Source organism: Salmo salar, chromosome ssa17 (assembly GCF_905237065.1).
Source record: "Salmo salar chromosome ssa17, Ssal_v3.1, whole genome shotgun sequence".
Classification (NCBI taxonomy): domain Eukaryota; kingdom Metazoa; phylum Chordata; class Actinopteri; order Salmoniformes; family Salmonidae; genus Salmo; species Salmo salar.
In genome coordinates this window covers 51,605,928-51,632,350 of record NC_059458.1, presented here as the reverse complement: position 1 = coordinate 51,632,350, position 26,423 = coordinate 51,605,928, and the positions used below count along the sequence as shown (strand labels likewise).

General features: G+C 45.9%; 1 protein-coding gene across 1 annotated transcript; it reads left to right on the top strand.

Moving 5' to 3' along the window:
* The first annotated feature begins 25 nt into the window (after window positions 1-25).
* LOC106576093 (protein-methionine sulfoxide oxidase mical3a) lies at window positions 26-25,529 on the top strand. Its single transcript, XM_045698641.1, has 29 exons — window positions 26-1,130; window positions 2,283-2,662; window positions 3,065-3,272; window positions 3,552-3,668; window positions 3,767-3,868; window positions 4,063-4,319; window positions 4,928-5,185; window positions 5,344-5,459; window positions 5,728-5,854; window positions 5,919-6,012; window positions 6,119-6,266; window positions 6,656-6,852; window positions 7,128-7,228; window positions 7,331-7,435; window positions 7,619-7,753; window positions 8,263-8,364; window positions 10,299-10,412; window positions 17,595-17,623; window positions 18,306-18,632; window positions 19,130-19,320; window positions 20,171-21,517; window positions 21,623-21,714; window positions 21,999-22,079; window positions 22,995-23,261; window positions 23,733-23,826; window positions 23,963-24,013; window positions 24,460-24,559; window positions 24,742-24,815; window positions 24,923-25,529. The coding sequence occupies exons 2-29, from the start codon at window positions 2,318-2,320 to the stop codon at window positions 25,108-25,110; spliced, it is 5,367 nt and encodes a 1,788-aa protein (XP_045554597.1). The 5' UTR covers window positions 26-1,130; window positions 2,283-2,317; the 3' UTR covers window positions 25,111-25,529.
* Window positions 25,530-26,423: the final 894 nt, after the last annotated feature.

Here is a 26,423-nt window from a genome sequence, read left to right as displayed (position 1 = left end):
AGGGGAATTCCGTCTCACTTCCCATCACTAGATGGTGACATTACCCTGTAGGGAGATGTCACTGTCATCTATATAAATTATTATGTGAAATCGTAAGCAGACAGTGACTTGGTTGGGTTTCATTGGAAAGGTTGAGAAGCCCAGTCATGGAGAGGTTAATGTTAAAATTAGACTTTAACACCGCCTGCAGCTTAGTGGGGTGTGTGTGCATGTGTGTGTGTGGTGGGGAGTGGGCATTATACTGAAGGAGTTACTGGGAATATAGTATGGATCAGTGAAGGTGATCAGGTATTAGCTGCAGCGTAAGCCATGGGGTCAGAGGTTAGCCACAGTGTTCAGCCATAGATTCAGCCCTGTGTGACTTTTTCGTCCACCCTCTCATTAGGCTTGGGTCTTCAGCTATGGAAAACATTGATCATTTTGGGTTAGCAAAGATTCATATGACCCTAAGTTGAAAATTGTGGGTAGGCCTATAAACGTGTATTTGCTCTGTCATGTGTAGGTACCTCAGACAGAATGTATAACCCAACCCTTTCTCTGACAGCACTGTAGGGTTTGGGTTTTGTCCATATGCACAAATAGGCCTCTGTCTGTGTGTTCTGTTCCCACATACCCACTCTGTTTTTGTGTGGCTATGAGCGGGATCTCTCTCCCTCCGCGCCACGTTCTTACAGAATGATCTCTCTCTTCTGATCCCTCTCCTCTTTAAGCTTGTTAGATCCCAATCTGTTTCCCAGGGACACCATGAGATTAGGTGTGTGTGTGCCTGTGTGTGTGTGCGGGCGTGCCCGTTTGAGTGTGTAGCCTATGTGAACATGCTGTGTGGGGAGGAGTCTGTACTTGGCTGTTCCCTGACCTTGGATGAGAAAAGTGTCTGGGTGTGAGAGAGCGAGAAAGACAGACTTGGAGAGTTTGGCATCAACATAATGCACATCAAACTATAAGGAAGGGGAGGGGACAGACAGAGACAATGGGGGCTGCGGTATAGGCTACTGCAGTGCAGGTTTGTGGGGTGTTGTTTCTGTGGCTGAAGAGAGATTTGCATTAGGATTCTGAGGGACACCTGGCAACCCGTGGATGAGCTGAGGAGTGACGATGTCTGTACAGGCCAGACGACAACACAGCATACAGTAAGTCCTACACAGCAGTTTGTGTGTGTTCTTCTGTCAATGTGTGTTTGTGTGTGTACTTGAATGTGTTATCTAGAACGTATTGTGTGGACATAATGGACGGACAATACTGAAAGAATGAAAGCTTGTTGATGTCCAAGGTAATTACGTGGCATGTCTTAGACACTTACGCTATCCATTTTAGATGAGTCTATTACTTATGTAAGGTTGTTAGTCTTGTGTGGGCATTTGCTGCTGTTTATTTCCCTTTGGGGGATTAATAGAGTATCTATCAAATGTTCTAATTCAATCTAATAAACTACTATACTGTACATCTCCCCCTGCTATGCTGACATTGCAGTGTGTGTGGGTGCTGGAGTGTGTGAGTGGGTTTCTCTTGGTGCATGGTACGGATGGATCCACTATGTATGAGGTGCATTGTGTCCCCAGCCCTCACCCCACCCCCCCACCACACACATTCCCTCCCTCTTTCCCTTTGTATTGTCAGGTGACTGCTTTGGTTATTGTCCCAGTCTTAGAATATGTGCCCACATCCCATCTCCTCCCCCCCAAGTCCTTATATTTCTATATTTTTATTGTGTAAAAAGGGAATATGTTGATAATGTATTCAAATGATATGAGATAATGTTGGCTGATTATACCATAAAGAATATACTGTATAATGTGGTTTATGTTCACACACCTACGTGTGTGCAGGATATAGTACACTTTTCTGAGGGCTTTGATTGTGTGACAACCAGAGTCTCAGCAGCAGATATACTTCATTACCCATAAGCCCAGTGCACAGCATGGAGAGCTGGTTTATCTGGGATCTAACGGTATAAGAACATCTCTGGCCCTACCTCCTAGCAGGGGGCCTAACATCTGATATGCACCCAGCTCAGACCGAGAACACCTTAATCCACACACACACACACACATGGCTACTTGCAAACTTAGAAATGTACTTAGATGTTTTATAAGCAATTTATTACGCATGCAGCCTGGTCACATATCTGTTTGTGCTTTTGCAAATGCCAACTTCATTGCTGTCATTGGCGTGACAAGGAGTTGGAACGATAACACAAACAGACTGGCTATTAGGCATGGATTCTACGTGGGAAGTCAGTGTGGAAAACTGGAACGTTGTCTCTGTCTTTTCTCTCTCTCCAGGCAGCCAATGAAAGAGCCCGGAACAGGAAGCTGAGATGGAGTTCTCAGGGTGCCCTGCTGCTGCCGGTGTTGCCGACGAGGCCCAGGAGGCGGAGCAGGCGGAGAAGGAGGGCCACGCCCAGGTTCTATTTGATGAGTTTGTCCAGGCGTCCACCTGCAGAACGACACTCCATGCCTTCAACCTGCTGTGTGAGCACCTTCAGCTCACACACACACACACAGAGCCAAAGACATACTCCCCGACGCAGCCGCAGCGGCCTTTCTACCACACCCTCAAAGAACGGCTCGGCTACTGGAAGGCCAACGCACTGTGGGCCAAACTGGACAAACGGGCGGCCCACCACGAGTATGGGAAAGGCCGTGTCTGTGCCAACACAACGGTACTTATTAGTAATTTAATATCTGGGATTTAAAATGTTCAAATACATAGCACAAAACAAGTACATTTATTTGAGTATTTGAATGGTTTTTTGTCCAAACGAAATAGTCTACCACATAACATTTTCAAATATTATTTTGTAATATTGAGTCAGTATTTTCAAATACTTTCCAAGTGTATTTCCAAATACATTAAAATATTCAACTGCGTGTCTTTTCGATTAAAAGATATCTGAATACTTACATTCAAAGTACGTGAAAGTAATTGAGATATCAGAAATAGTATTTGAACCCAGGTCTGATATGTATAGTATATGGATATCAAGCGTGTGTGGCTGCACAGCGTGTGTATGTTTTAAGTGTGTACGTTTCTAGCTTCTCATCCCAGCTATCCTCTCTCCCAGTGTGTGATCATTGGGGCGGGGCCGTGTGGTCTGCGTACAGCAGTAGAGCTGGGGTTCCTGGGGGCCAGAGTGGTGCTGCTGGAGAAGAGAGATGCCTTCTCCAGGAACAACGTCCTCCACCTCTGGCCTTTCACCATCCATGACCTCAGGGGCCTCGGGGCCAAGAAGTTCTACGGAAAGTTCTGTGCTGGAGCCATTGACCACATCAGTGAGTATAGAATGATCCTTGACCCCTGAGTCTCCATGGTTACAGCAATGGGGCTTCAATGTTCATTAGAGAATCCTCTCTCTCATACCCTATTTCTCTCGCCCTCCCTCCCTCCCTCCCTCCCTCCCTCCCTCCCTCTCTCTCTCTCTCTCTCTCTCTCTCTCTCTCTCTCTCTCTCTCTCTCTCTCTCTCTCTCTCTCTCTCTCTCTCTCTCTCTCTCTCTCTCTCTCTCTCTCTCTCTCTCTCTCTCTCTCTCGATCTCCCTCCTTCTCTCTGTAGGTATACGGCAGCTACAGTTGGTGTTATTAAAGGTAGCTCTGTTGTTGGGGGTGGAAGTCCATGTCAACGTAGAGTTCAAGGGACTGGTGGAGCCACCTGCGGACCAGGAGCAACAGAGTAAGACCTGCCGTGTGTGTGTGTGTGTGTGTGTGTGTGTGTGTGTGTGTGTGTGTGTGTGTGTGTGTGCTTAATGCCTTTGTGTGTGTGTGCATCAGAGGTAGGCTGGAGGGTGGAGGTGAAACCCAAGTCTCACCCTATTAACACACTGCAGTGTGACGTGGTGATCGGAGCTGATGGACGACGGAACACACTACCAGGTAAATCATCTAGTAGCACCTACTGAACCACTGAACTGAAACAGCAACAGATCTCATGCAGCATCAGTCAGACCTCCCATCACTGAAAGAGCAGACTTCTTAGTAAATGCCTTTATAGGAAGGGAATTTTTCTAGCCCTCTGATCCCAGACTTCCTGTTTGCCATCACATCCTGTCTCCCATGTGTCCAATCAGGGTTCAGGCGTAAGGAGTTCCAGGGCAAGCTGGCCATTGCCATCACAGCTAACTTCATGAACCGTAACACCTCGGCTGAGGCCAAGGTGGAGGAGATCAGCGGAGTGGCCTTCATCTTCAACCAGAGGTTCTTTCAGGAGCTACGGGACGCCACGGGAGTGGACCTGGAGAATATAGTGTACTACAAGGACGACACGCACTACTTTGTGATGACGGCTAAGAAGCAGAGTCTGCTGGAGAAAGGAGTCATTCTGCAGGTAACAACGCACACAGACGGGCCTCCCGAGTGGCGCAGCGGTCTAAGGCACTGCATCGGGAGACCCATGAGGTGGCGCACAATTGGCCCAGCGTCGTCCGGGTTAGGGGAGGGTTTGGCCGACCGGGATGTCCTTGTCCCATCGCGCTCTAGCAAGTCCTTGTGGCGGGCCCAGGCGAATGCACGCTGACTTCAGTCCCCAGTTGTACGGTGTTTCCTCCGACACATTGGTGGGGCTGGCTTCCGGGTTAAGCGAGCAGTGTGTCAAGAAGCAGTGCGGCTTGGCAGGGTCGTGTTTCGGAGGACGCGCGGCTCTCGACCTTCGCCTCTCCCGAGTCCATACGGGAGTTGCAGCGATGGGACAAGACTGTAACTACCAATTGGATATCACAAAATTGGGGAGTAAAATATATATAAAACAACGCACACAGACACTTACACACACACATACTGTATGACACACTGATACAACTGCATTGACTGTATCATTATTTTGCTCATGTTGGTCTCACTGCTGTGTTTCTGCCCTGATTTTGACTGTATAACTGTAATTGTTCAAACATTGATTGCATTCTATTGTACTGATGTTTACTCTGTCATACCTATCAGGACTATGCAGACACAGAAACACTTCTCTCACGGGGAAACGTGGACCAGAATGCACTGCTGGCCTATGCCCGCGAGGCGGCGGACTTCTCCACCAATCACCAGCTGCCGTCCCTGGACTTTGCCATGAACCACTACGGGCAGCCTGATGTTGCGTTGTTTGACTTCACCTGTATGTACGCCTCAGAGAATGCTGCACTGGTCAGACAGAGACATGGACACCATCTACTGGTCACGCTGGTGGGAGACAGCCTTCTGGAGGTGAGGAGCGAGGGAGAGGAAGAGAGGAGCAGAGTTGAGGGAGAGTAGAAGAACATTAACGTCAGCAATCCTGATGTACTCTGAAAGTAATTCTGTTGTAAGTAGCATATGGTTGTAATGTGGGTGTGTATGTGTCTGCTTGCGTGTGTGTGTGTTAGCCATTCTGGCCCATGGGGACAGGTATAGCACGGGGGTTCCTGGCAGCACTGGATTCTGCCTGGATGGTACGGAGCTGGGCTCAAGGCCTCGCCCCCCTGGACTTACTTGCTGAAAGGTGAGATGGCAGGTCTGCAGTTAGGAGAGCACGCACACCAGCAATCAGGGAATGGGCACACTGTCAAATTACACATTGTAAAACCTATAGACAAACACACACTGCCAAACCCACACAAACATAAATGACATGCCAAAATCATTGATAAACACACACAGGCACCTCGGCTAGGAAACCAAATGATCATTCACCTGATTCCATAACTAAATAATCCTCTCTCTCTCTCTCTCTCCTCTCATTCTCTCTCTACTCTCTTTCTTTTCTTCAGAGAGAGTCTGTATCGTCTCCTTCCTCAGACCACTCCAGAAAATGTCAACAAGAACTTTGGTCAATACACTGTAGACCCAGCTACCCGCTACCCTAACATCAACCCTCAACTCATCACCCCCGCACAGGTATACACAGGCATACACACACACACAGGTCTGATGATGATGTTGATGATGACAATCTCTGTAGGTGGGCCATCTAATATACACAGGAGAGAATGGAGGTTCAGGTGTGGTCCAGGAACCGCAACCCCGATCCCCCTTGCCGAAGCTACTACGACAGGGTGAGTCTGACCCTCTGAGTAATGAACGGTACACTAACATAACTCTAACCATTGGCTTGATCAGCATCTTCAATCATATTTGTTTTCTTCCTATATGGTTCCCCAGAGTCCTTCTCTCGCTCCAGTAAGCTTTTGTCGTGGTGCCAGCAGCAGACGCAAGGTTGCCGTGGCGTTGCTGTTAGCGACCTCACTACTTCCTGGAAGAGTGGCCTAGCTTTGTGTGCCCTCATCCACCACTACCGACCTGACCTCATGTGAGTCACCTCTGACCTCTAGCCTCCTGCTCCTCACAAATCACCTCGCCTCTCACCTCATCCCAAAGATAGCATTCAGGCGCAATGTAGTTGGACTGGAACGTTACCAATGCCTCACTTCTCAGCCCACCTCTCACCTTTCAAACCTTAGTCTCACTTCCTTTTCACGCAAGCTCAGGTGCATGTGTGTGTGTTTGTGTGTGAGAGAGGTGAGGCTGATGAGTCAGAAGACCATGGTCCTGATTAGTGCCCTTTTAATTACCTGATTGGATCAGTGCCTCTCTTTGTCCACTTTCTCTGGTGTGTGCGTTTGTAAAGTGTGTCTATTTGCACGCGCGTGTGTGTGTGTGACTCTCTTACTTTGACTCTTTCGTCCCATCTCTCTGCAGTGACTTTGACTCTCTGGAGGAGGACGAGGGGGAGGTGAATATGAGGTTGGGGTTGGAGGTGGCAGAGAAGGAGTTTGGCATCTCTCCTGTGATGACTGTAGAGGAGATGTCGTCTGTCAGCGAAACGGACACTCTCTGCATGGTCATGTACCTCAGCCAGTTTCACCAGCTCTTCAAGGGGGCACTGCCCCCAAGTGGTGAGTTTCTCAACCACAGTAGTCAGCTTAAGAGCTGTTCATGCTCAGTTCTCCTCATCACCCTCTATTCTTATCCTACCCTGTCTTTACAGAATGTTCAATACTCTCCTTCATCTCCAGCCCTCTCCTTCAAAACCACTTATCTACAATGCCTTACTAAGCAAAAGCAAACTGGTGAAACTTTTTCTATTCCTATCACCTGTCAGTGGTTGTGAAGGAAAGGAGATGAGGAATGGCCGCGCATGACTGTTCTTCTCCTCTTTTCTTTTCTGTAGAATCCCAGACTGAGAGCCCAGATGGGAGGGCTGCTGTGATCGGTCCTGCCTCTCTCCTCAGCCGCCTGGGCCACAGCCCATCCCGCAAGCGCAACCCCAAAGTACACACCCCTATTTGTTTACGCAGGGACTCTGTTTGTCTTTGTGTAGGTGTATAGGTGCATGTGTGTTTTACATGTATTTGTCTGTGTCCCTCCCATCAGGAGCAGAAGGAAAAGGATGCGGTGGGGAAGAGGAGGAAGACCGGTCGGCCATGTCTGGAGGACGTGAAACAAGATCTCAGATTAAGATCTCAGGACAGTTATGAGGTGAGAGGTGTAACCTGTAGCCCTGGGTTAGGTAACAGAAATTGTAACTGCCGGTAGTTCTGTGACTAAATGAATGAGATGACATGCAATAATGTGAAGTATTTTAGAAGTTAGAACAGCAATGCAACACCTTTGGCCTTAAAGTGACACTGGTCAAACTCTCCACCATTCTGCCTTCCACAGGAAGAGGCTGCCCTGTGCTCTGTGGGTGGAGCAAGCCAGAGCAGAGTGCGCTCGATGGCCAATCAGCTGCTGGCCAAGTTTGAGGAGAATGCCACTTGCCCCTCCTCCACGCCAGCTGCAGCTCTACGCAGACAGGTGAGAGGGGGTGAATTCAGAACTCCTAGCTGCTAAGAGTTTTCAGGTGTTTCTAAGAGTGGTTTCCCTCGCTCAAAGTTTAAAAAAATACTCTTATTGAAAATAAGTGCTTTTAATCTGAATAAAGGAACTTCTGCAGCACGACTTCTACAGCACGGTCTGTCATCAATAGCTGTTGGTAGTTTAGATCCTCCAGGTGTGAGCCGACTGACTGACTTCCTCTTGAGGTTTCAGAGGATAAGACAGATTAGCTGCACTGGGATGGGCATTTTGGGTCAGGGCCAATGGGACTCACTGAGCCATGGAGCAGTAAGTAAGGGTTAATTTGGTTGAAGGGAGCAGCTGTGGTTGCAGCAATATGGGTTAAGATCAACCGGTAGTCAGGGTTAACAGTGGTAGCTCTTGGCCTAGGCCCTAGACTCTTAAGGCTGTGGTTGTAGTATGGTGTAAAGGTAGCCGTGGCCGTCCCGGCTCCACAGCCCTCAATCCCTCTACTAACTGACCACCAGGGGGACTCCATGCCCACGCTTCCACCTCCTCCAGCATCCCCTGACCCCCAGGCCCAGCCAGCCCTTGTGGCCTCCGCTGCCACCTGGAAACAGGTAAAAATAGTAAGTCCCCCACCTGCTTCACTTGTGGTTCTTAGAGGACTGTAGTTATATAGCTGAATCTCTCTGTGTCACCACATGGGGGTGCATGATGTGTGCGGTGTAGTTCAGTCGCGTGGCATTTTGTCATAGCCCTTTCTTAGCCTTCGAGTTCCCTAGATATTACAGTATTTCACTATTTCGCTACGTCAACCACCCACTCACGATGCCATCTAAACCCCTCTAACCCCAGAAGAAGCGCACGCAGCAGCAGGAGCAGATGAGTTTCAAGTACAAGGAAAAGGTCAAATGTCACACTCTGCCCAGCAGGGGGGAGCAGGTAGGCCACCCCCCCCCCCAGAGGATTCTGGGTAACGTAGTTGTGTGTAGACCAGATGGCATGTAGACAAGTAATGATGTCCCATGCCACCCATAAATGTTCATAGACTCCCCAAGTTCCCAGTAGCCATCTGTAGACTAATGTGTGTCATTGGTGTGAGGACTTTTGAGGTCTCTTCTCGGCTACATCAGTGGTTCCCTGATATATCTTCAGGACAGAAGAGACCAACTGTCAGAATTGTCTTTCGACAGGTGGCGTCAATCCTACGCGACTCGCAGTCCGTCAACCAACAGACGAATGTTGCGCTGTCTGGCGTAAGACAATGAATTGTTCTAGAGAACATATCAAATCCACGTTTAGATCTTGACAGATACATGGTGAACGTTGGCAGTAAGCGTTGCCCACGGTCAAAGCTTTAACCATACCCCTAGTGTGGACTTACCCCATTCATAGACACTAACTACCTTTAGCGCCAATTGACGATAGCATAGCCCCAAGGCTTGCGCTAAACATTAACACGCATCGCTTGCGGTACGGTTTTGGAAACATATGGAACCCGTCTTTCATATAAGCAATAAATCATTTTCAAAAATTACCATGTTAAATGACTTACACACCTTTTAGGGTCAGTGTTCTCACACAGCCATATCCATGTTGCAGTGTTTGTTTGTGGAAAACAGAGTGGAGTACCTGTGCTAATTAACTATCTGTGTCTCCGTACACCTCTGGGTAAACTGAAGACAGACGCCACAAATGTGTTGTCACTGAAAAAGGCAGTCGGCTGCAACTGGAATATGTATTTTTGAAATTATTTTTGATGTGATATGAAAGGGATTTGTTTTTCTGGAACCATATCAAAATTGAGAATTGATTCACATTTAGATGGATTATTTGGCTGTTTTGGCTTCCAGAACCAATTCAACCTTTAAACAGAACATGTACGATCATTGGACTATAAGGAGTAACGTTGGGCTCCATTAGGCCATTATTGGGCTAGTGTGGACCATAAGTGGGCTACAACTTGACCTATAGTCATTGAGTTCAATCTATGGGCCTCAGGGCAGTGTCAGAGGGCTAAATGATACTGTAAATCATATTAACAACTGTTGTTTCAGAGAAAGAGGATTCATCTGGACTGAACTGGAGTACATCTTGTTTGGTCTTTAAGAAAGTATATTTGTATCATTTACCGCAGGGCATGTGGCATGTGACAACACTGCAACTGAAATGTTCCTTTTTAAGATAAAAAAAATCAGAGGCCTGCGAATGGTTTTTGTTAATGTTTGCACAGCCTTCTTTCCTCTGACTCCTCTCTTATTTGCCTACAAATTCAGTTTGATTGGTGTGAGATAAGGGCCTAGTGATAACATTTATATTTATTATTTTGGACAATGATTACACTGCAACAGAAAGAGGGTTAAATGAGTATAATTATAGAATCCAATAGGGGTTTGATGCTTCTAGCTTTGTGGTCCATTTCCCCATCCATAACACCACATCAAAACTCTCTGTTTATGGCTCCGATTGTGTCATCCCTAGTGAGTGTGTCTGTGTGTGTTTACTGTTTGTTCTGTCCTTCGTCCTCATCCCGTCTGTCTTTTCTCCTGTTGTTTTTTAGAAATATGTTCAGATGTACACAGGGGGAGTGAGCTCATTGGCTGAACAGATATCCAATCAGCTTCAAAGTCAGGAGTCACCTTCACCCCAGCACACTCCTGATAGGAAGGAAACGGTAAGAATTGATTTGAATGAGTCGACTCACCCATACTAATACTGTCGATAGGCCGAAACTCATCCGGCATTGGATTATACCTTATCTAGGCTTGTTCTGAGGTAGGTCGTTTCCATGTAAAAGTACCCATGAGCACCAACATGTGAAGTTCATAGGAGCATGTCAAATGAAAGCTAGGAGTCCATTTTAATTTTTTTATTAAGGCATATATACATTTTTCAAACATTTTCCATTCCAAAAAATTGGAATAAACAAAGGCTTTGATTTCTGGACAAACAGATGGAAAAGGGGTCTTTAGAAAACATCTCCCAGAAAAAGTCTTAAAGGTATTATAAATGTATCAAAACACAATAATGTTGAAGTAAAGACCGCTGCCAACTAATATCAACACTTATATTTAGTTTTGGAGAAATGTCTGTAAGTTTAACATTGCCTTGTGCTGTGAAATTCTGTACCAAAAACCCACATATCTTGAAGATATTTTCTAATTTCTCTCCCTCATGAGGAGGGAGGATAACGAAAGTTCACAGAAGTAACAAGTAAAGGTATACCTATCAATTAGTTATAGTGTTTTTACCAGTGGTGTAAAATATTTAAGTAGAAATACTTTAAAGTACTACTTAAGTCATTTTGGGGGGTATCTGTACATTACTTTACTATTTATATTTTTGAAAACTTTTACTTCACTACATTCCTAAAGAAAATTATGTACTTTTACTTCATACATTTTCCCTGACACCCAAAAGTACTTGTTACATTTTGAATGCTTAGCAGGACAGTACAATAGTCCAATTCACACACTTATCAAAAGAACATCTCTTGTCATCCCTACGCCCTCTAATCTGGTGGGCTAAACACAAATGCTTCGTTAGAGTTCAGTACAGTACACAGTATGTATTTGGTATTTTATTAGGATCCCCATTAGCTTTTGCGAAAGAAGCAGTTACTCTTCCTGGGGTCCACACAAAACATGACACATTACATAATAGAGAACATTAATAGACAAGAACAGCTCAAGGACAGAACTACATCAATTTAAAAATGGCACACGTAGCCTACATATCAATACATACACACAAACTATCTAGGTCAAATAGGGGAGAGGCGTTTTGAGGTGTTGCTTTATCTGTTTTTTTAAAACCAGGTTTGCTGTTCATTTGAGCAATATAAGATGGAAGGGAGTTCCATGCAATAATGCCTCTATATAATACTGTACGCTTTATTGAATTTGTTCTGGATTTGGGGACTGTGAAAAGACCCCTGGTGGCATGTCTGTTGGGGTAAGTGTGTCTGTCAGAGCTGTGTGTAAGTTGACTATGCAAACAATTTGGAATTTTCAACACATGAATGTTTCTTATAAAAATAAGAAGTGATGCAGTCAGTCTCTCCTCAACTTTTAGCTAAGAGAGACTGGATATGCATAGTATTTATATTAGCCCTCTGATTACAATGAAGAGCAAGACTTGCCTCTCTGTTCTGGGCCAGCTGCAGCTTAACTATGTCTTTCCTGTACAATAATCAAGATAAGACTAAACTAGAGCTGGCAGGACTTGCTTGGTGGAGTGTGGTGTCAAAAAAGCAGAGCATATCTTTATTATGGACAGACCTTTCCCCATCTCGAAGAGCACACTAGAGTTGAGTACACTATAATGTACTGTATTGTACTGTACTATAATGTACTCTATTGTGCTGTACTGAACTCTACTGTGCTGTACTCCACTGTGCTCTACGGGGCTGTGCTTTGATATCCAAACTTGTGAAACAGACATCGATGATTGGTTCAGATTTGGTCGGGTCCGAATCCACCAAATTTGGTCTTGTTTGGGGGCAGCGCTCATTAAAATAATATAATAATAACCAAATATCTAAAGGAGGATATTGCATATTTATTATACCATGACATTCTGTATTGAGTGCACAAGCTTGAGCGTTTTTTATGGGCCTAATAATAAAGCCAATTTAAACAGTAAAAATGTATTACCTTTTAATGTGGCATGAACACAAACAGTTATGGTATTTTCATCTGATTGTCAAACAAATCACTTCAAAAAGTAGTCTACCTGCAGTGGCGGTTCTAGACCATTTCAACTGGGGGGGCCAAGCTGGGGCCAGTTGTACTGTTAGAGGGGCCAGTTACATTAGACGTTATTGTTGTCATATCGTTTTCTTCACTGCATTGCAGGCATTAGCAGGCAAAAGACCATGTTCATAATCAACATCGTTGCCACTGGATGTAAAAAAAGAACGATAACTAATTTTTGCTATGTAAACATTATTTCATACTCTACATTTAGGGGGGCCACATGGGGGTCCAAAATTGTTGTCACAGGGGCACTGCTCCCCCAGTACCGCTAGTGTCTACCTGTGCATGTTCCTCCAGTCCAAAATAATTCCAGCATCCAAACTGCACGTATAGGCCTACTCGCGCCATTTGATGATTAAATGATAATGCCCGAGAAACCAGTGTTTGGAGGATATATTGGCACGGGTGTTGTTACGGCAAACCGTGCCAATATATCCTCCAAACACCGGCTTCGAGGGCATTATCACTTTTATACAACGGGTTACGTACATATTCATATAATGATTGACATATTTTAATTAAAAAAACGTTATTTTGATGAATTTATTCATACTATGTAATCATTCCACAAGATATAGTCCCGAAACAAATCTAAGGATGCTACCCAAGCCGGCTGGTCGTTCGTTCTATTGGTTCGGTTGCCAGTCTTTTTGTTCTGTATCTACGGACGCGACCCAGTCGTTCGTTCTAAACGTTCTTATCCCTTGCTTGCTAGCCAACTACGGCTAACTTACAGTCACGTCAAACAGTGCAGCCAGACAGAATAACAGTAGCTGCATTTGTTTAAGCTGTTTTCTAGTGACATTTATTTGGATACATCCATAAAAATGTCCTAATGAGGCACGATTTGGCCTGGCATAGAAAATGTGTTCTCTCATCAGGACACTGCTGTTCAGAGGAGCTAGCCAACAACACAGCTAACACAACAACTTCCAACTGACGCTGGAAAGACTGCAAACTAGCTGCACTTAATTTCGTTTTACTTTTTTCAATTGACATTTCTTTGTATATATCCATAAAAATGATGCCATCTGATTCATGATTTCGCCTGGCTGAGAAACGCTGCCTGCCTCTCTGTCTCGTCCCGACTCCAGACCCCTACACGTTCATTACGATGGGACAGCTGGAGATCTAATTTGAATATTGAAACAATATCGCAAATGTCTGAGAGACAGACAGCAAGGTTTATACAAATCTTCTCTGTTAAAAACGAAATTTAATCTAAAAGAAATGTGAGATAATGTCTAGATGCTTTTTATAGTGGGGATCAAGTTTTGAACTTCCCTGCCTGGGCTGATGAGGCAGTGAACTGGTAATCAGATGTAACAGAGTACATAGTCATTTTAATTTCATAGATTTAGCCGGTGGTAATTTGTGGATCATAAACTGGGTGGTTCGAGCCCTGAATGCTAATTGGCTGAAAGCCGTGGTATATCAGACAGTATACCATTGCTTTGACAAAATATTTATTTTGACTGCTCTAATTGTGTTGGTAACCAGTTTATAATAGCAATAAGGCACCTCAAGGGTTTGCGATATATGGCCAATATACCACGGCTAAGGGCTGTGTCCTCCAGTGTTGCGTCGTGCATAAGAACAGCCGAAAACGGGAAGGTGTATTATCATAAACATCAAATAGGTTGACCCGTAGCCAGTCTGTAGTGGTAAATAAAAAAGGTGAGTAAATACTGATTGCAGGTGTTGTGCTGAAAATTCCCCCACCCTTCGCGTGAACGCGCACACACTCCATTCTTTAATGCTGTGACTTGCTTGCTAGTTGAGATTTCTGCTCTTCACTCTGTTGTCAGTTTAGCCTACATTTCACTGATTTTAGTAGCAGAAAGCATTTTTTATTTGTGTCCTTCAGGGCAGCTGTCAATGATCACGTTAAGCTACGTTTCATTGTTTTTTTAATGGCAGTTTTATCGCACGGGAGGCACTAATGTCTGCAGTTTTCAGGTTGGCTAGTTGTTTCAAATGTATTAGTCTATAAATAAATATCTTTGGCAAAATTCGTCATCTCTCTCATGTCTTATTCAACTAGTAGTTGTTCTGAAATGTTTATTGCTTGCCTACATTTTACTCCCTCCTCTATGTTTAATATAACACACATACATTCATTATTAATGTCGGTTGCCTATCCTGACGTGAGGTTTGTTCTATAGAAAGTATTTGACTCCAGCAACAAAATGAAGGAAATTAGAAGGGAGGGGAGGATTGTAATAATAACACATGGGAGAGATGACGATATTTTGCAAAATATATTTATTTATAGACTAATACATTTGAAACAACTAGCCAAACCGAAAACTGCAGACATTACTACTTCCTCCCCTGCGATAAAACAACCATTAAACAATCTAAAGAAACGCAGTCTAAATTCTGCTACTAAGATCAGTGAAATGTAGGCTAAACTGACAACGGAGTGAAGAGCAGAAATCTCAACACCTGTCGCGGTGGAAAAAAGAAACGCTACCTATACTTTCAATGCATTTTTATTTTAAAGTGTGTTGACAACGTTTACCCTCCACTAGGCCTACACTACTGCCAGTATCCTACCCTCTCAGCCATGGCAATTTTAAACACATGAACACACTCAGAATAGGTAGCCTAGATTCAATATAATACATGAGTTGAATCAAAATAGGTTTTGAGGTGTCCATAATTCATGAGTTAATGCTTTGAGTCTTCACAGATCGTGTGACATAAAACACGACCTTCCTTTCCTTAGATTAATGACAGTGTTATTTGTCATTATTAAGCATTTAACATTTGAATTAGAACAGTGATCTTCAACCCTGTACAAACCATGGATCTTGGACATATCGGGAAAATGCACTGTATGTGTAACTTTGGCTACGTAACGTTTCATTATGTTTCGCCGTGAAACAGTTTTCATGGGCACACAAATCCAAAATAATGTAGTCCTATACCATTGCAAAATCGAATGCTTCTAACAGAAATAGTCAACTATAGGCCTACTGTCAGTGATTTGTAGGCCAACTTGTTGGATGGATTGGATGCGCATTGGGGTCCAGCTGTAGGCTAGTTGTCTAGTGATATTGTCGACCATCATCCGCTGATCCAGGAAAGACAATTATTATTGATAGAGAATAATCAAACTAAATAAATGGTCTACTACTTCTGGCCACTGATGGCACGGAGAACACCAGCACCCACCTGAAAAACAAAGCAATGAGCACTCTAAACAGCTGACTGACGAAATCTAACAATTATAAATCAACGGAGAAGTCTAATGCATTGGAATAAAGGCATAGGTATTTTTTTTGGTCAAGGACGCATGGCAAACAAATGTCTCATTCAGTGAAGCTGAGGCTCCCCGTAATCCGCACCATGTTTATTATACCTTTTGTGTACCTATTTAGGAAACATCACCATGAAGAGAATGACATTCATATCCGTAATTATACATTTATGTGTGGTACAGATCAGGGACCCATAATCAAATTCCGTTTCCGCAATTCTGTTGCCGTTGTTCAATAACCAAAAAATATATATATATTTTTCCCTAAGTCAATGTGTCATGTCATAGTTGACACCTGATTCTTTCTGCAGACATAGTTGATTCTTAATTTATCAGATATTGAATCGACTTTGAAATCAACTTTGAAATCAATGTTTGGCATATATTTTAAGTGAAAAATCTGAATCTCAGCGCAATTCCGTAACCTCTTTGGTAGTAAGCTAACTCTGAAGTGAGGTGATTCATCTATTACAGCTTATTACTGCCCTACCACACACACACACACTGAAAATACCACTACCAGCCCAGCATTGTCTTGGCACCGAAACACTGCTACAACTTTTTATATGCTCTACCACAACTTGTGTTATCTTGAATGCAGCTCTGACCTGCAGTTTATGAGGGTTAGTGACACTCAATCATGCTGATTTTACACAGATTTCTCAAATCTGCACTCTGTGTTGATGTTACACCGCGTGATCACTTTGTAAGGCTTCCAGGTTATCAGCAGACCAGAGACCAACTTCGTTAACACATGATGAGCACAAACTCAGTGTGTTGTTTACTGCACCGTTGGGGCCTGGGGCTCCCTGGACTGACTGCGTGGTTGTTTATCTTTGATTACTGTGGAATACACAAGGTGCAAGAAAAAAAAGTGGTTGTGCATTAGCAGTTTTCGCTTCTTATGTCAAGTCACTGACAGTCACTCAATTAGCCATGTCAGCTAACATTTTTTTTAGATTAGGGGGCCCCTAATTGGGTAGAATTGCAGGAAATTTGTGGTAAAATTGTACCATTTTCTTTTGGCCCCATGGCAAAATGTGTAGGACTGCAGGAAATTAAATGTAAAACTTAAATGTTTATTTCCGCCGTGAATAGGAAGGCCACCAAAATGTTTTGCCCACAAGGTGGGGGTGGCCCCCCAACCAAATCTCACTTAGGGCCCACAAAAAGCTATGGTGTGTGTGTGTGTGCGCGTGTGTGCATGCCTGCTTGTGTAACTGTGTGTGTTGTACCTGTGTGTTTGTAAATGGAGGGGGGGGCAGATACAAAAGATGTCAGTGATGTCATGTCAGGAGCTGATTTCTAAGTTTAATTCAAACCCTTCAACCAATCAGGGATGAGGTGTCACATGATAGTCGTTTGAGTGTGAGGCGGGAGAGGAGTGTAGAGTAGACTATATATGAAGTGGTCTGTCAGTGTAGGGACCAGATCGAGTGTGTCTTCCTGTCAGTGTGTAGACCGGCGCTGTTTTCTATGGAGGAGTCACACTGTAAGACACAACTCTATTTCATTCTCGCCATTCCTTTCCGGGAGGCTGAGAGATGTAGCTTTTCCTCAATGTCAAGGGACACTGTTTTCTTTGTGTGGAAATGTGAATAAGATTTAGCTGAGGATGAGACTTGTAAGATATGTAACACTGTTTTCTCTGTACTTCTACTGTAGTTAGATAACACTTTGTTTTTGTTTAAAGTTCTTCTGTAAGATGCATGGGAGCTGCAGATCTCTGTTGTGCGGTTCTAAATCTGCAATTGTTAGTGTAGTGAGGTTCTTTAACTGCTGTGTGTAGGGCGGATCTATGAATAGTGTTCTAACACATTGGTTCTGTGTGTAGGGAAGTTCTACTGTAAGCCTCACTATGAGGTTCGTCTGGTTGGGCCGGTCCAGAGGAAGAGAGCAGCCCCTCTGACCTCCGATCAGCCCCCAACCCCCTACGAACGGACCCCCTCTCAGCGGACCCTCCTGGTAAGGACTTCTGCCTTTCCCCTCGTACTCTGGCTAAATGGAAGCTCTTGGCTGACCTGGGGTTTTAACTCCTGATATTTGTATAGACATAGCAACTAAGGTTTCATTTAATGACGAGCTCTCTCTCTGTATATTATATTGTTTTGAGGAGAATACATCACGTATGTATGAGGTTTTCTGTGGATCAATACACTGATCCTTGGAAAAATGTTTGGTAAAATACTCTTTTTTTTTTTCTTTGACCCCTCCTTCCAGGAGTCCCCAGCTGCTCTGTCCACTAACCCTCGCTCCTCAGTGACTGTGGTGACAGCAGATCGCAGGTCCTCAGGTAAGCCAAGAGGTTCATGTATCTGTGTCATGTGTGTGTTTTCAGTCGTAATGCTTGTGACGTGTGTGTGTGTGTGTGTGTGTGTTTGTGCACAGAATGTGTTTCTTAGTGACGCCGCTGAGTGTGTAAAGAATGTGCTGAGTGCCCAAAGAATGTGACATTGACTTTGGCTAAGTGTGTGTGTGTGTGTGTGTGTGTGTGTGTGTGTGTGTGTGTGTGTGTGTGTGTGTGTGTCTGGTGTGTGTTTCTCAGTGGCGTCTCTGATTGGGAGTGGGTCCGGCTTGGTAAAGCTTCTATGTGTGTGTGTGTATGTGTGCGTGCGTGTGTGCACTCAGTGGCATCTCTGATTGAGAGGGAGTGTGGCTTGGCTAAGCGCGTGCGCGGCACGCCAGAACGTATAGAGCTGGAGAACTACCGATTGAGCCTGGGGAGCCTGGAGACTGAACATCTAACAGACGAGCCGGAGGAGGTGCCAGAGGAGACGCTGACCAATTACAACCTCAGTCTGCTGGTGACAGAGGAGAAGAAGGCCAATCACAAGCGCAGCCCATTGCTGGACAAGAGCAACGAGGGCTCCAGGTCAGCATTACAAAAACAAACATTTATCTTTATTTCTATCTAGCGTGTCCTCTTTCTCTCCCGCTCTTTCTCTCTCGCTATCAATCTCCCTCACTCTCTCTTTCCCTCCCCCTCTTTCTCTCTCGCTATCAATCTCCCTCACTCTCTCTTTCCCTCCCCCTCTTTCTCTCTCGCTAGCTATCTCCCTCACTCTCTCTTTCCCTCCCCCTCTTTCTCTCTCGCTAGCTATCTCCCTCTGCCTCTGTCTTTTTCCCTCCCCCTCTTTCTCTCTCTCTCGCTATCTATCTCCCTCTCTCTCCCTCTTTCTCTTGCTATCTATCTCCCTCTCTTTCTCTCCCCCTCTTTCTCTCTCGCTATCCTTCTCTCTTGCCATCTATCTCCCATGGCCTCTCCCTCTGTCTCTCTCCCTCTTTCTCTCCGCCTCTTTCCCTCTTCCCCCTTTTCTCTTGCACACACACGAACACACACACACTAATTGCCTTCCTCTCTCCTCATAGTTCGGAATCAGAGACAGAGGAGGAGGGGGAGAGGCAGCGGGCTCTAACCAATGACCTGGCTAGAGACTCCTGGAGGAAGGCCATGGAACTACACGCACGTCTCCGAGGAGAGAGAGGAGACGACGAAGAAGAGACAGGAGAGGAGGAAGGAGAGGTTGATGATGATGAGGAGGAGGAGTTATCTAGTGATGGTAATTGTGCCTTTTTCTCTGTTTTCCTGTGTGTGTCTCTATGTGCTGTCAGTCAGAAAGATTTATTTTTAGACTAGTTTCCTTTCCTCTCTCTTGTTCTCTATTCTGGTCTCTCAAACCTCTTTCTCTCGGTATCTGTGTCTGTGTGTCCTCCCTCCCTGTCCGTCTCTCTATCTGGTGTGTCTCCCCCTGCTGGTAGAAGGGGAGTGCTCTCCGTGGAAGAGGGAACGTCACTCAGGTCTGTGGCTCCTCCCTCTAGAAGAGGTGGAGGAGACGGGTAGCACCGCCACAGGAGAGAAAGCTAACAAAACATGTTTATCCTTTTTATTATGGTAATTGTTTTGTTACTAACCATTTAGCATGTTTTATTGTGTCGTTGAGAATAATGACACACTAGTAGGCAGAAATGACAGTAACTTCCTCACCTATTGCACCCCATGGACTGACACAAGTGATTCTTGCACCACTGTCCAGTGGTTTTGGTGACTGTGGTTGCCCAAACCTTATTAATAATATCATTTTCCTCATCAAGTCTACAGTGTTTCCAAACAACGGCCAAAACCCCTAATACCTACTCTAGCTCAATGCCAACTGTGGCTCACAAGCAACATTTCCTATAAGACACAGGAGGTTGCTATCTAGAATCTCTGTAGAGATTCTGACTTTCTCTTTACTTCCCCTCTCTCTCTCTCTCTCTCCCTTACTCTCTATCTCTCCCTTCCGTCTCTCTTACTCTCTTACTCTCTCTCCTCATCCCTCTCTTTTCCCCCTCCCTTTCTCTCCCTTTCTCTCTCTCTCTCTCTCTCTCTCTCTCTCTCTCTCTCTCTCTCTCTCTCTCTCTCTCTCTCAGAGGAAGGATCATCCCCCCTCACCGCTGAGGAGGTAGCCTCGTTGGACGAGTGGCAGCAGAGCACACACTCTCAAAACACACACTCTCCAGACACACTCACGCCTGACACACTCATACCTGACACACTCATACCTGACACACTCACGCCTGACACACTCATACCTGACACAAACACGCCTGACATACAACTGCCTGACTCGACAACACCCGACACACACGGTCCACACAGCCCCACCAGTGTACCCAATATCACCTTCTCCACTCCAGCCACTGCCTCAACACCATTCACACCCTTAACGTCACATGCACCCACACCAATGTCCTCTGTCTCAATTCCAGACTCCTCTGTCTTTACCTACTCCTCCACCACCCCGGGCTGCTCCCCCGGTCCGGAAGTGGGAGAGGAGGATGGGGAAGAGAAAGAGAGGAAGGAGAGAAAAGAGCGAGAGGAGAGGGAGAGAGGGGGTAAGGAGAGGGAGAGGGTGCGTGACCCCAGCAGTAGTTCGGGGATCGGTGTGGGCGGGAGCTCCACCACCTCTACCTCGGACCCTCTCACCCCTCCCTGCATCCCTCCCCCCGCCCAGCACAGGGCATGCTGGGATAGCCTGCCCCACCCTGCTGTGGAGGCGGAGTCACTGCAAAGTCCCGCCCCTCGCCCTGCCCCTCGATTTGCCCCCGCACCGATCATGGCGCCGGCTGTTGTGCCGGCGCCATTGTGCCGGGGGGTCAGGGGGGTCAGGGGCAAGAAACTGAATCCGTGGGACGTGGGTGGGGGAAGGGGGCCTGCTGCAGGGGGGTCTGTTGGAGGGGGGTCTGTAGGGGCAGGGTCTCTTGGGGAGCAGCTGTGTAAGGGTGAAGTAATAGACCCCTTAGAGGACATCAGCCCCCCCTTGTCCCCCCTGAAGCCCCTTAAGGCAGTGCCCAGAGACGAGAGAGAAATCGGGAGGAAGAGGGAGATGGAGAGGAGGAGGGAGATGGAGAGAGCAGCCATGGGGGTGGGCTGGGAGGACATGAAAATCACCCTAGGAAGGGAGCCTACCCCAGGGAAGAGCAGAGGAGGTCTGAACCCCAGCAGACTCACAGAGAGCCTACCTCCCCTCCTCCTCACACAACTCCAGGGGGGCTCCCTCTTCCCTTCACGTAAGTGCCGCAGGGACAACCAGCTCCCCAGCCAGAGTGTGTCTGAAGCGGGCATAGGAGAGGGTGGACCCCTGGGCCTGTGGAGAGCTGTCATCTCTGGCTATAAGAGGGACAGGAAGAAGAAGGGCAGGACTTCCCTTCCCAATATGACAACAGCCCCAGCCCCCAAAGAGCAGGGCAAGAGGAAAAGTTCTGCAGAGAGAAGAGGTAACACACACACACACACACACACACACACACACACACACACACACACACACACTGGTGATCTGGTATAGTGAATTCCTAAGGTGAACCTCTGTGTTTGTGCAGGTGTGAAGTTCAGGGAGCGCCAGAGCTGGTCAGAGCCGGAGGAGTCAGACATCACCTGCTCTGTTGTGATGGAGAGATGCTCCAAGGCCAATGTAAGAACGTCACTACAAACACTACCACTTATCTTAGAGCAGCAGGCTGACATTACACTACAGCTCTGACTGTGGGAGTCAGCGATGTCACTACAGACCTCTGTTCAGCACCTACAGCTCTGTGTATGCCAGCAATCTTTACGGTGATTGTTTGGAGGAAATTCATTCACGCTATAGGAGGCTGATGTCGTATGTGTTAGGGGATATCTGGTCTTTGTTGTCTACCATATCATCTCCTGTCTTCAGAGGCTCAGGTAAATCTTTTAATGGATGAATGTTTTCAGCTTCGTCTGGAGCTGTTTGACCTAGCGTCAGACCTTCAGAAGGAAACCATTGAGGAGGAAGAGGAGAATGAGGAAGGAGAGGTATACTACTTTGTGGCAGTACGATGCAGGCTGTTGTGTCCAGGTCTAGTTAGAGATAGTTACAGCAGAGTTACTGAGAGAGGTTACACTTCTCCCATTGTGTAGATGGGTCGTTTATAGCTGTAATAAATAGTTTGTAAGTTCCGATTTAGAGTACGTTTTGTGTGAACTAGACATACCATATATTGTGTGCCCTATTTTGATTGTTTTTTTGGTCTTCATCTTTCCAAGTCTGCATATGTGCCTCATGCCCTGGCCTTTCAGAGGGCGTATGGCATTAAGGTAGTGTGAACATTCCCATTAAGGCAGTGTGAACATTCTCATTAAGGTAGTGTGAACATTCCCATTAAGGTAGTGTGAACATTCCCATTAAGGCAGTGTGAACATTCCCATTAAGGCAGTGTGAACATTCCCATTAAGGCAGTGTGAACATTCCCATTAAGGCAGTGTGAACATTCCCATTAAGGCAGTGTGAACATTTCCATTAAGGCAGTGTGAACATTCCCATTAAGGCAGTGTGAACATTCCCATTAAGGCAGTGTGAACATTCCCATTAAGGCAGTGTGAACATTCCCATTAAGGCAGTGTGAACATTCCCATTAAGGCAGTGTGAACATTTCCATTAAGGCAGTGTGAACATTCCCATTAAGGCAGTGTGAACATTCCCATTAAGGCAGTGTGAACATTCCCATTGGTTGCATCAAGCTGTTCTGTGCTCTGTGCTGCGTCCTTATCGTCCCTAAACCTCAGTAGTGTGTATACTCAGAATTTGCTGCTGTGGTCGAATCTTAATTGTGTGTGTGTGTGTGTGTGTGTGTGTGTGTGTGTGTGTGTGTGTGTGTGTGTGTGTGTGTGCGTGCATGCTGTGTGTGTATCTGTGTGTAGCCTGCTGACTTTCTCTCTTTCAACCTACAGAGGAACGTGGGGAAAGAGAGGGAGCTGGACAGCTCCCCCCATATGGATACACAGCGGAAGTCATCGTGCCCTACGGAAGTGGTGGGGGTACTAGTGCACATGAAGGACCTGAAGGACCCGTCCAGCCTGAATGTGTCAGAGGCCATGTTCCACAGAGAGAGAGACCCAGAGGAGGAGCAGCTAGATGCCAGGTTAACACGCAGAGTACAGAGGGCAGCGCGCAAACAGGCCAAACAGGAGCAACTCAAGAGACTGCACAGAGCCCAGGTACGATGTAGGTTTCTCCTGTATGTGTGACTGTGCATGGTTTGTTTGAAGTCACATTGATATTATAGATGGCGCTAACATGCATCTTCTGTCCTGATCTTGTCCACATTCTGATTGTGCCCACATTTTCAGAAATATGTCTAGTCGTGGTATTAAAATATCTCATATCTGTCCACTGTGTCCACATTCTGACTAGATTTCCTGGTCCCTCCCTGTATGCAAATGATTTGACAGCTATTCTTTATTGATTTATTTTAAGACAGATGTTGATTGGAAGCTATAAAAACAATAAATAAATGACTGGGAGTTTATACATCGAGTCTGCGACTCTCTTTGTTTTTATAGCTTCTAGTTTATTCCCCGTTAGTCAGCACCTCTACACCAATCAGAATGTGGACAAGATCAGGACAAATAATGCATGTTAGAATCAGGTATAAACAGGGCTTGAGTGTATAAAATGGGCCTTGTCAGATGATCCAAAGGCAGTTGGAGCAGGTGGAGGAGAAGCAGAGGCAGCTGGAGGAGAGGGGTGTGGCTGTGGAGAAGGCCTTGAGAGGGGAAGCAGGTAAACACACACTATTTATAAACCTATTTGACATCATGGTTTGTTTTACCTATATTACTCTTAGTTAGTTTGACTAAGGATATGATCAGTGTACGTGTGGTCATGTGGTCAACTGCCTGGTATGTTCTTATTTTAGACTACTGGGGAGAGTCGAATGACAGTGAAGAGCTGGACTTGAACCTGGGAGGTATGTACCTCACATACTATGCTGTATTCCATCCAGTGGATCTGCTGAGGGGAGGACGGCTCATAATAATGGCTGGAATGGCATCAAACACCTGGAAACCATGTGTTTGATGTATTTGATAACATTCCACTGATTTCCCCACCCCCCCACCCCTCCCTTTTCCCCACCCCTCCCTTTTCCCTCCACCCCTCCCTCCCTTCTCCCTCCTACCCATCCCTCCCTCCCTCCCTTTTCCCTCCTACCCATCCCTCCCTCCCTTTTCCCTCCTACCCATCCCTCTTCCCCCTACCCATCCCTCCCTCCCTTTTCCCTCCTACCCATCCCTCTTCCCCCTACCCCTCCCTCCCTCCCTTATCCCTCCTACCCCTCCCTCTTTCCCCCTACCCCTCCCTCCCTCTTCCCCTCCTTCTTCCCCCTACCCCTCCCACTTCCTCTCTCTCCTTTAGTCATGGGCAGGCAGGATGATCCAGCTCTGATGCAGCAGTGGTTCAAGCTAGTCCAGCAGAAGAACTGTCTGATGCGCTATGAGTCAGAACTCATGATATTGTGAGTATCTATATGACCTTTGACCTCCTATGTCACCACTGGACTCAAATATATGAGCACTGATGACGAAATGGCAGTATGTAGTATGACTGGGTGCAGTATGCAAATATCTGAGTCATCAGTGTCTTTGTGCTCGACCCTGTGGACTGACGCGGTCTCCATGGCAACTGTCTCTCCCTCAGTGCTTGGGAACTGGAGTTGGAGGACAGACAGAGCCGTCTTCAACAGGAGCTCAGAGAGAGGATGGCCGTGGATGGTAAGTACACTCATACATATGCAAACACACGTCATACAGTACCATAACGCTCGTAATATATTCTCTGTTTTCAGCCTTCTCTCACTCCCTCTCTCCCTCTCTTTCAGACCACCTGAAGGGTGAAGCAGAGCTGGCTGAGGAGAAGCTAATCCTGGGGGAGATGTTGGAGGTGGTGGAGCAGAGAGATGCTCTGGTGTCTCTGCTGGAGGAGCAGCGGCTGCAGGAGAGCCAGGAGGACAGAGACCTGGAGGCCGTCATGCTGTCCCGGGGCCTGGGCCTGCACAACTGGGCCTGAACCTGAACAACTGGGCCTAAGCACAGACACGTCACTTCCCCTCTAAAGCTGCGATCAGGGTCACAGTTGTGAGGTCACTTCCCCTCTGATACAATGTTATGACCAGGATCAAGGTGGGACTGTGTCTGGATGATCAGTTTTTAGAATTGGAGATGTTTCCCCAATCCCCACTGCAACACACATCCTGCTATACCCCTGACTGACCTCTGAGACTGATGGCTCTATGCTCACTATACTCACCCAGGCTGTTGTTATGGCGATATGTGGCATGTTTGAATGATTTGTATTGTTATTTATTAACCATTTAGAAAAATGTATATTATGTAAAAAGAAACGGTACTCATTTTTTAAAACCTTTTTAAAATGACATGAATGATGTTTTACTTCACACATTGGATAATAAAGACATTCTGACATGATGTTGTCATGTTTGAACATTTGAGATGATAAGGGGGACTCCTGTCGGGGAGAGGAAGACCTGGGGCTGGGGATTCCACTGAGATAGGGAGGGAAACTTTTTATGCAGTCTGCCTCCTGCACAGGTGTGGATATTATGTGTAGTCAGAAATAGCTGCTGAGATTACTCTGTTTGTTCATTCCTGTCTAAACCTGCCACTTGTATGAAGGGGAGTGGCAAGATATAGTATGTGAAGGAGTCTGTGGCTCTGGCCCCCAAAGCACATAGTTGTAGGCATGAATCCAGGTGCCTGCTCTGAAGCATGGTTGGATATTGAGGCCTTCAATGGTCGGTGAGTCAAGGCCACCTGAGGGAGTGGCTGCCACACAATGATGGCTGATTGGATGGGAGGCGGTAAATTCCACGGGTTCGAAAACGTGGACGGCAACTGTTATGGAGAAAAATCGCCTGGAAAAAGTGTCCGTTTAAAAAAAAAAATCAAGATCAATGTGTATCGCGGAAGTTCAGCGCTAAAGCCCAATTGTAATTTAAAGGCAATGTTTCCGCGTTGCGGAGACTGCATTTAACGCTGCATACAACTACATTAATGGGAAACTACTTTAAATATCGCGCAACACGTCAGCGATACAGACTGAATAGGGCCCTTTGTTTTTAAATACAGAGAAGTCTCTATTGAAAACATAAGTGCCCACTTTTTCTGGGAGATTGTTTCAATAACCGCTGCTCATTGACTGAGTAGCATCCCCTCGTTCTGAATTAAAGCGTTCCAGTGCTGCAGGCAGGTCTTGAACTTTGACCTGTCATTGGAGGGTAAGCTCCTTACACCTGAGGCACCAGCTCGTTTACACTATAAACATGTCTCTTCCTATATGTATATTTAACATAGACTATGAAA

What these genes read in the sequence shown, in the direction of transcription:
- LOC106576093 (XM_045698641.1), top strand. Translation starts at nt 2,318, where the DNA reads ATGGAGTTCTCAGGGTGCCCTGCTGCTGCCGGTGTTGCCGACGAGGCC. An exon ending in AGAAAGGAGTCATTCTGCAG is followed by an intron (nt 4,320 to 4,927) that starts GTAACAACGCAC and finishes CATACCTATCAG; the next exon opens with GACTATGCAGACACAGAAAC. An exon ending in GATCTCAGGACAGTTATGAG is followed by an intron (nt 7,436 to 7,618) that starts GTGAGAGGTGTA and finishes TGCCTTCCACAG; the next exon opens with GAAGAGGCTGCCCTGTGCTC.